This window comes from Heterodontus francisci, chromosome 9 (assembly GCF_036365525.1).
Source record: "Heterodontus francisci isolate sHetFra1 chromosome 9, sHetFra1.hap1, whole genome shotgun sequence".
Taxonomy (NCBI): Eukaryota; Metazoa; Chordata; class Chondrichthyes; order Heterodontiformes; family Heterodontidae; genus Heterodontus; species Heterodontus francisci.
Window position 1 is genome coordinate 38,509,118 of NC_090379.1, and position 10,388 is coordinate 38,519,505.

Sequence of the window (10,388 nt, forward strand, 5' to 3'; positions counted from 1 at the left end):
GAAAATGGAATAGTGTAGGTCAGATGATCGGCGCAACATCGAGGGCCGAAGGGCCTGTACTGCGCTGTAATGTTCTAATTCTAATTCTAATTCTAATGTTCTGCACCATTCGTGACTCCTCATATTGAAGCAGCCCATGTCCATATTCAGCAAGACTTGGACCACAGCTAGACATGGGCTGACAAGTGGCAAGTAACATTTGCGGCACACAAGTGCCAGGCAATGGCCATCTCGAACAAGAGAGAATCTAACCATCTCTCCTTCACATTCAATGGCACCATCGCTAAATCGCCTCTCATCAATATCCTGGGGGTCACCATTGACCAGAAATTGAACTGGACCAGCCACATAAATGCTGTGGCTACCACAGCAGGTCAGAGAGTGGGAATTCTGCAGCGAGTAACTCCCCTCCTGTCTGTCCACCATCTACAAGGCACAAGTCAGGAGTGTGATGGAATACTCTCCGCTTGCCTGGATGCTCCAACACTCAAGAAGCTTGACACCATTCAGCACAAAGCAGCTCACTTGATTTGCACTCCCTCCACCACTGACGCACAGTGGCAGCAGTGTGTACCATCTACAAGATTTACTGCAGCACCTCACCAAGGCTCCTCGACAGTACCTTCCAAACTCGCGACCTCTATCACCTAGAAGGACAAGTGCAGATGAATGGGAACACCACCACCTGCAAGTTCCCCTCCAAGCCACACACCATCCTGAATTGGAACTATATCACCATTCCTTCGCTGTTGCTGGGGCAAAATCCTGGAATTCCCTTCCTAACAGCACTGTTGCTATACCTACACCCCAAGGAGTGCAGCGGTTCAAGAAGGCAGCTCACCACCATCTTCTCTAGGGCAATTGGGGATGGGTAATAAATGCTGGCCTAGCCAGTGACGCCCACATCCCCCGAACGAATTTAAAAAAATCTGCTCAATCACCCTCTCACATCCATCTTTGATGTCCTTTTCCCTAGCAAAATCTTTACTCTTTCTCACCCTGGTTGTAGAGGCCTGCTTTAGGTCGGGAAAAAGAACCCAACCTGAACCTGACCAAATCACAGCGGGCCCGGGCCCCTCCGATTCTGCACTAAGCCCGACCCGACCATCCGTTTACTTACCTTCCTGACACCGAACCTGCAGCGCGTGCGCAAGACGTCACAGTGATGTCACTTGCTCACTGCGCAGACTCAGTTTCGTCCCGGACTTCCAGCTCTGGTAAGCTTTTTAAATTTTTAATAATTACCAGCAGAGCACTTACCGTGTGTGTCCAGCCCGACCCGACCCAAGCCCAAAAGCCAGCCCCGGAGGATAGGCCTGATCTGACCCGAACCCGGCATGTCGTTGGGTTCGGGTCGGGTAGCAGGCCTCTACCTGGTTGTTCCTTTGCAATGGCTTTGCATATTTGCTCTTTCAGATCCAATGGCACTTAACTGGTTTAATCATCCATCACCAGATCTAGTGGAACCACATTAAACTCTATTGGGCTTTACTCTCCTGTGCCAAAACCACTGTTCCAGGATCATCCCGGAGAACAAAGATAATCCGTGGTTTCTTTTCTCAACTACAAACGGTGACCTTAAAATGCTCTTTCTTGGCTCCTTCAACAAGTGCAAGTTCATGTCTTCGTCATTAAGATCGAGGCATCTATTTGGCTGGCTCTGCTACTTCTTTCCCCCTTGCGTCACTGTTTTCTGCTCGGATACGCTGTCCGTTCGCAGACTGATGAGCAATTGCGACCAGTTCGAACTGGCCTCGGGAGCCAAAGTTAACGATGGCAAGAGCGAGACAATGTTCTTTGGGACTGGGATGACCGATCCTTTGTCCCCTTCACCGTCAGGTCAGACCACCTGAGGGTGTTGGGGATATGGTGGGTATTTTTCAAAGTGGAATGAATTGTAAGTCATTGTTTTAGCAAGACTTAGTTGTTTTTTTTAATTATAATCTTCTAAAGTTTTAAATTTAAAGGGTTTAGTCATGGCAGGAGAGCTTGAAGCCATGGTTTGCTCCTCTTGCTACATGTGGGAATCCAGGAACATTTCCAGTCCCCGGGACCAGCATGTGTGCAGGAAGCGTGTCCAGCTGCAGCTCCTGGAAGCTCGGGTTTCAGAGCTGGAACGGCGGCTGGATACACTGTGGAGCATCCGCGAGTCTGAGAGCACTGTGGATAGCACGTATAGAGAGTTGGTCACACCGCAGCTGAAGGGACTTGAGGAAGGAAGGGAATGGGTGACCACCAGGCAGTCCAAGAGAATCAGGCAGGTAGTTCAGGAGTCCCCTGGGGTCCCGCTTGCAAATCGGTATTCCATTGTGGAGGCTGATGAGGCTGGTTTCTCCAGGGAGTGCGGACAGAGCCAAGCTTCTGGCACCGCAGGCAGCCTGTCTGCACAGGAAAGGGGAAAGAGAGGAAGAGCAATAGTAATAGGGGATTCTATAGTCAGGGGAACAGATAGGCGCTACTGTGGCCGTCAACGTGACTCCAGTATGGTGTGTTGCCTCTCTGGTGCCAGGGACCAGGATGTCACTGAACGGCTGCAGGGCATCCTGACGGGGGAGGGTGATAAGGCAGAGGTTATGGTACATGTTGGTACCAATGACATAGGTAGAAAGAGGGATGAGGTCTTGCTTCAAGAATTCAGGGAGTTAGGCAGTAGACTAAAAAGCAGGACCTCTCGGGTTGTAATCTCTGGATTACTCCCAGTGCCACGTGCTAGCGAGTATAGAAATAGGAGAATAGCACAGATGAATGCGTGACTTAAGAGTTGATGCAGGAGGGAGAGTTTTAGATTCCTGGACCACTGGGACCGTTTCTGGGGAAGGTGGGACCTGTACAAGCGGGACAGTCTACATCTGAACCAGATGGGGACTAACATCCTTGCTGGTGGGTTTGCTAGTGCTGTTGGGAGGAGTTTAAACTAATTTGGCAGGGAGAGGGGATGCAGACTCCTTGCAGAATAGGGACACAGCTAAACACAGGAAAGCGAACAAGTCAGAGGGAATACAGCGGAAGTAAGTTTCAAGGGAGTAAGACCAGGATGGAAGGCCTCTACTTTAATGCCAGGAGTATTGCAGGTAAAACGGATGAGTTAAGGGCAATGATTGACACGTGGAATTGTGATATAGTAGCCATCACAGAGACATGGTTGAGGGAGGGGCAGGATTGGCAGCTCAATATCCTGGGATACAGAATCTTCAGACGAGACAGTGGAGGGGGTAAAAGAGGAGGGGGCATTGCAATATTAGTTAAGGAGTCAGTTACTGCAGTAAAGAGAGATGATATCTTGGAGGGGGCATCTCCATCTATGGGTAGAGTTTAGGAATAAAAAAGGGACAGCCACATTGCTAGGTGTTTATTATAGACCCCCAGATGGTCAGCGGGAAATTGAGGAGCAAATATGTGTGCAATTTGCAGAGGTGTGTAAAAATAATAGGGTAATTATATTAGGTGATTTCAACTTTCCCAACATTAATTGGGATAGTCATCGTGTTAAGGGCTTAGATGGATTTCTTAAAATGTATACAGGATATGTAGACGATACTACAAGGGAGGGTGCAGTGCTGGACCTAATTCTGGGGAATGAAGCCGGACAGGTGGTTGATGTGTTGGTTGGGGGGCATTTTGGTGATAGCGACCACAACATGGTACAATTTAATCTTGTTATGGAGAAAGAAATAGATAAGTTGCAAAAAAAGGTTTTGGATTGGGGGAGAGCGAATTTTAGTAAAATAAGGCAGGATCTGGCCAAGGTAGACTGGAAAGAGTTACTTGTCGGGAAATCTACAGAAGAGCAGTGGGGGGCATTCAAAAAGGAAATGGGGAGGGTACAGGCCCAACATGTTCCCTCTAGGGTAATAGGTAGGAGCAACAAGCCCAGAGAACCATGGATGACCAGAAACATTCAGTGTACGATGAGAAGGAAAAGAGAGGCTTTTAGCAAATACAAGGAGAGCAAATCAATGGAAGCATTAGTGGAGTACAGAAAGTGTAGGATGGAGCTTAAGAAAGCAATTAAGAGAGCAAAGAGGGGATATGAGAAAGCTCTGGCTGGTAAAAGTAGGGAAAATCCCAAGATATTCTATAAGTATATCAACGGGAAGAGGATAACCAGGGAAAGAGTAGGACCCATTAGGGACCAAGGGGGAAATTTGTGGGTGGAGCCAGAGGACATTGGTAGGGTGTTGAACGAATACTTCACATCTGTCTTCACCCAAGAGAAAGAGGATGTAGATATGGAACTTAGACAGACTGTGAGCTCCTTGAGCAAATTGTCATAGGGATTGACAAGGTATTGGAGGTTTTGGAAGGCTTAAAAGTGGACAGATCTCCAGGTCCGGACAATTTGAGTCCCAGGATGCTGTGGGAGGCGAGGGTGGTGATTGCAGGGGCTCTGACCCTAATTTTAAATTCCTCTCTGGGCAAAGGGGAGGTGTCAGAGGTCTGGAGAACAACTAATGTGGTCCCACTATTTAAGAAAGGTTGTAGAGATAAGACAGGGAACTACAGACCAGTGAGTCTCACGTCAGTGGTAGGGAAACTATTGGAGAAAATTCTGAAGGAGAGAATCTATCTCCAGTTGGAGAGGCAAAATTTGATTAGGAATAGTCAGCATGGCTTTGTCAGAGGGAGGTCATGCCTAACAAATTTGATAGAATTTTTTGAGCATGTGACCAGGTGTGTAGATGAGGGTAGTGCAGTTGATGTAGTTTACATGGATTTCAGCAAAGCCTTTGACAAGGTCCCACATGGGAGACTTATCAAGAAAGCAAATGCATATGGGATACAAGGTAACTTGATAAGGTGGATTCAAAATTGGCTGAGCTGTAGGAGACAGAGAGCGATGACAGACGGCTGTTTTAGTGACTGGAAGCCAGTGTCCAGTGGCGTACCACTGGGATCTGTGCTGGGTCCCCTATTGTTTGTCATTCATATAAACGACATAGATGACTATGTGGGGGGTAGGATCAGTAAGTTCGCAGATGACACAAAGATTGGCTGAGTGGTTAACAGTGAGTCTGAGTGTCTTGGGTTACAGGAAGATATAGACGGGATGGCCAAATTGGCAAAAAAGTGGCAGATGGAATTTAACGCTGAAAAGTGTGAGGTGATACACTTTGGAAGGAGTAATGTGACACGGAAGTATTCAATGAATGGCCTGACACTGGGAAGTTCCGAGGAACAAAGGGACCTTGGCGTGTTTGTCCATAGATCTCTGAAGGCAGAAGGGCAGGTTAATAGGGTGGTGAAAAAGGCATATGGGACATGCCTTTATCAATCGAGTCATAGATTATAAAAGCAGGGAGGTCATGTTGGAGTTATATAGAACTTTGGTAAGGCCATAGCTGGAGTACAGTGTGCAATTCTGGTCGCCACATTACAGAAAGGATGTGATTGCATTGGAGGGAGTGCAGAGGCGATTCACCAGGATGTTGCCTGGGATGGAACATTTAAGCTATGAAGAGAGGTTGGATAGGCTTGGGTTATTTTCACTGGAACAGAGAAGACTGAGGGGTGACCTGATCGAGGTGTACAAGATTATGAGGGGCATGGACAGGGTGGATAGGGAGCAGCTGTTCCCCTTAGTTGAAGGGTCAGTTACGAGGGGTCACAAGTTTAAGGTGAGGGGCAGGAGGTTTAAGGGGGATTTGAGGAAGAACATTTTTACCCAGAGGGTGTTGATGGTCTGGAATGCCCTGCCTGGGAGGGTGGTAGAGGCATGTTGCCTCACATCCTTTGAAAAGTACCTGGATGAGCACTTGGCACGTCATAACATTCAAGGCTATGGGCCAAATGCTGGCAAATGAGATTAGGTAGACAGTTCAGGTGTTTTAATGCATCGGTGCAGACTCGATGGGCCGAAGGGCCTCTTCTGCACTATTATTCTGTGATGGGCCGGGCCGTGCACCAAAACCTGGAAGGAGCGAGTAGCCAGGATACACCATAAGCTGAGCATGTGGGAGCAGCGATCTCTCTCCATTGTGGGTAAGAACCTGGTCATCAGATACGAGGCGCTCATGTTGTTGCTGTACGTGGCGCAGGTCTGGCCCATACCCCACTCCAGCGCCGCGGCAGTCACCCGAGCCACTTTCCGCTTCATATGGGGATCCAAAATGGACCGGGTCCGGCGGGACACCAAGTTCAAACCTCTTGATAAGGGCGGGAAAAATGTATCCAACGCCGCCCTCATCCTGATGACCACCTTCGTGTGCGGCTGCATCAAGCTGTGCGTACAGCCCCAGTACGCAAACATCAAGTGTGACTACGTGCTGCGGTTCCATCTGTCCCCAGTGTTGTGAAGGATGGGCCTGCTCACATTGCCGCGGAACGCTCTATCCAGTTGGACCGTGCCGTACCACCTATCCTTCATGGAAAAGTTTCTGCGGAAAAACACCTTTGACCACCAATCCATCAGGCAGTGGTCTGCACGGAATGTCCTCAAAGCCCTACAGGAAAAGGAGATGGTGGATCTGGTCGGATGGTTCCAGTCATTTGGCAGAATGCCTCATTACCAGAACTTTCAAAGAAGCACCAAGATGTAGCTTGGCTGGTGGTGAGAAGAGCCCTCCCTGTCAGATCCTTCCTGCACGCCCAAATTCTCACAGCCTCTGCACAATGCCCTCGAGGTGGCTGTGGTGGGGAAGAGACGGTTGCCCACCTCCTTCTGGAATGTGTCTTTGCAAAGCAGGTGTGGAAAGAGATGCAGTGGTTTTTGTCAAGATTCATCCCAAGCAGCTCTAACACAGGTGTCTGTGCTCTACGGGCTGTTCCCAGAGACGAGATAAATATCAACTGCTGCTGGAGGAGTATCAATTCGGTGAAAGCCACTCTTTGATTTGCCCGAAACTTGCTGGTCTTCCAACGCAAAGTGTTGCCCACGACCGAATGTTGCAGACTGGCACATCCAATGTGCAGGATTACGTGCCGAGGGACACACTAAAGCTTGGGATAGCCGCGGCAAAGGCTCAATGGGGAAAGACCACTGTGTAAGGTACCCCCACCAAGGTGAACTGAGGGGCTGAATCCATGGAAAACCCCACGGGCTGTAGTTAGAAAAATTGTTTGCTGCAAAAAGTACATGGCAGGTAAAATGAAATGGAAGGGTTGTGAGGCAACTCACTCCTCTATTGAAGGAAACTGATCTCCTTTGCACTCTTTGTATTGTTGACTTGGTGCTGTTTTGAACTGTTTTGTAATGTATTTTTTTTTTACAGTTTTTTACGAATAAAGTATATTTTGGAAATAAAAAAACTTCTTTCCCCCTTGCCATCAAACAAAATCTTATCCCAGGTTTTCCCCTGCCCCAGCTCTGAACCCATGTCTTTTCCTAGTTTCTCTCCAAGCTTATCTTGTCCACCTTCTGTGCCCCCTGACCCCATTCCCATTGAACTCCTAACCATGCAATTTTCCTTCCTGCCCCCCATGCTTCGAGACATTGTAAATGGTTTCCTCTTCAAGTACTATCCCCACATTCAAAACAACCATCATCCCTGTTCCTAAAAAAAATCTTTGACTGCCCCCCCCACTTCTGCTTCCAAACTACCAGCCCAACCGTGCTCTTTGCTCAAGTTCTTGCACTGTTTGCTTTCCGAATTCATGCCCATCTCTACCATAACTTATTATTTGAATATCTCCGATCATGTTTCCACCCATGCAACAGCACCAAAACAATGCTAATTAAGACACACTCTCAGCAACCTATGCCTTAGTTCTGACTACACTATCCACTTACCAAGTCTTTCCTCCATTGTCCTACTCAGTGGGAATGCCCTCCCTTTGTTTCTTTACTATTGAATTACAGCCAGAACATCTCCATCACTGGGTTCTCTTCTCACCCCTGCACCATTACCTTCAGCATTCCCCAAAGGATATATTTTTGGCTCCTTCCTCTTCCCCATCAACATGCTGCCCTTTGGCAACATCATACACATATAAGGGGTTAGATTCCACATGTACACTAGAGACATTTAGCCCTACTGCTCAACCCCTCCACTGAGTGGCCATTGTTTGCAGCTCACCCACAACTAGAAATTGAACAATTTTCTCCAGTTAAACTTTGGGAAGACTGGAGCCATAATCTCCTGCCCTAAATACAAATTCCATCCCATCAGCACCAATTGCATCCTCCTCACCAGCCATTTTTTCTCACAATCTTGCCATTGTATTTGACCCCCAAGCCAAGCTTCCAATACCATATTCTTTCCATCACAGAGCCCACCCACTTGCACCTCTGTAACATCAACTGATTCAACTCATCCGCTGCTGCAATCCTCTCCATGTCTTTGTCACCTTCAAACTTGACAATTCTGATTTTCTCTGTCAGCTTCCCATCCTCCTTAAACCTCAGCTCAAAATCTGCTGCCTGTATTCTAACCGGCACTGTCCCTATTACCCATGTTCTTACTGACCTACATTGGCTCCTATTCCCCAATGTAAAATTATCATTCTCGTGTTTAAAACCCTTAGTGGCCTCAGCACTCTTTATCTCTAGCTTCCAGCCCTACAACCCCACACCCACTCCCCTCAGAACACGGTTCCTGATTCTGGCCTTTTCTGCATCCCCCTCCCTTCTAGTCACATTTTGGAATTTCCACCTAAACCTCTCCATCCCCCTTTTGTTCAAGGTTCTTTAACCAAGCTCTCAGTCAACCCTCCCAATATCCCTTCTTGGCTTGGCATCCATTTTTGTCTGGTTATGCCTGTGAAGTGTCTTGGGATGTTTTTTCTACCTTTTTTAAAAAAGGGGCTAATTCAATGCAAGTTGCTGTTATAAGATATTCACTGCTGCATAATTGATAGGAAAGAACGTAATCTTAGCCTGTTCTTGGACTGCAAAGGGAGCACCCCAGAATAGCAATACTTCTTTGGAGAAAGTAGGTTACAATGATGCTAAATTCATTTTTTCTTACACAGGCAAAACACAAAAAGTATCTGGGTCACTCTGCCCAAATCACTAACATACAGTTCACTAGTGGAGACAGATATGTTGTCAGTGCTGGAGGACAGGATTGTAGGTACGATTTGCATAATTTAAACAATTTTTGGAATTGTTATTCCTACAGTGTTCTTCATGCCCAGTATAAGAATGTTTAGAAATGCAGGCAAATATTATTTGTAAACAAGAAAAACTTAGATGCCTATGAAGCTAAATGTTACTTCCGGACTAGAATGTACATTTCAAAAAGCAACAGACTTTGATTTTTTTCCTTTTTTCCCCCAATTCAAGTTTGTTTGTCTGGAAATGTTTATGAAAATACTAACCAAAAGAATACACATGGCCATGGATCATGAGAAGAATCAAGAAACTCAGTGAAAATAAAAGAGGAAAAGCTTCACGTATGAAAATAAGGCAGCTAGTACTATCTGCAAAATAAATTGAGGAGGCAGTTTGCTTTCATAAATAAGAATGCTATTTTTTGGTTTAAGGCAATTTGTCAGATTTTCTACTGCACAGCCAAGTGTATATTGATGCAGGTGTAACAGTATTCAAATCATTCATGAATTTTAGGGCATAGCTTGTATTCTAACTTCAATGCAGGTATACAAATTACTTTGACCATTCTACATCTATGGTCCTGTTGTCAAGGACAGAATTCCTAAACAATCATGTGGCAATGCCATCAAAATGGTTAATTGAGTTCTATCAATACACAAAAAGCTAACTATAATATGCTGTAAATATACTGCTAGATATAACACGAGCTTAATATCTTTACAGTGTTGTGCTGTAGTTGATTTGGTAAGTAGCCTTAAGACATTTATAGTGAACTTGTGCTTTTCAAAATTTTGTGATGCTGTTGACAGTGTTCTAACAAACAAAATAGTATCTGGTGGCCTTCATCCTGAATGTATCAGCTGAGTAATATTTTGAATCAGTTTGAAAGCTGAAGCAAGCATGCCAAAGCATACTATGCACTACTGTACCAATCACTGTGGCTACCTGAACATTTAGTTCAGTGTAATAAAAATGATTTATAATTTTTATCTTGTATGTGTTTGCAGGTATAAAATCAGCAATCCTGCTGATTATAATTTTTCCATTTATAAAGTTACAAATAAAATGCAGCTTTTTGAAGTACATAGTAAATGTGTGTTCCTTTGACCTGTACTCTGCATATTAACAGCATCCGAGGGTGCTTTGATGGATCACCAAGTATTGACTTGCTGCCTGTTAAGTTTTACTGATGTCAAGCTTATCATTAACGTTAAATAGATGTATATGTTTCATAGTTTCACATGTTAACTGTAACCCTTTAGAACAAAATTGAATACCTGTAATTTCCTTTTAATACTCTAAATACTTTATTCATCTATAATGACTAAGTCTATTCAAATGGTTTATTGTTGTAAATGACTTATCAGATGATAAATTATACTGAATGAATTCAAATCTG

The 10,388-nt window shown here is 45.5% G+C and overlaps 1 protein-coding gene across 6 annotated transcripts in view; it reads left to right on the plus strand.

Annotated features, from left to right (window-relative positions):
* Window positions 1–9,498, plus strand: part of eml5 (EMAP like 5) — a 223,144-nt gene extending 213,646 nt beyond the window's left edge. For all 6 annotated transcript variants that reach the window (XM_068038838.1, XM_068038839.1, XM_068038837.1 and 3 more), the window contains 2 exons: window positions 8,908–9,008; window positions 9,221–9,498. In XM_068038838.1, coding sequence (XP_067894939.1) covers window positions 8,908–9,008; window positions 9,221–9,245 — 126 coding nt within the window. In that variant the 3' untranslated portion in view covers window positions 9,246–9,498. The remainder of the gene's footprint in view (window positions 1–8,907; window positions 9,009–9,220) is intronic.
* The last annotated feature ends 890 nt before the right edge of the window (window positions 9,499–10,388 follow it).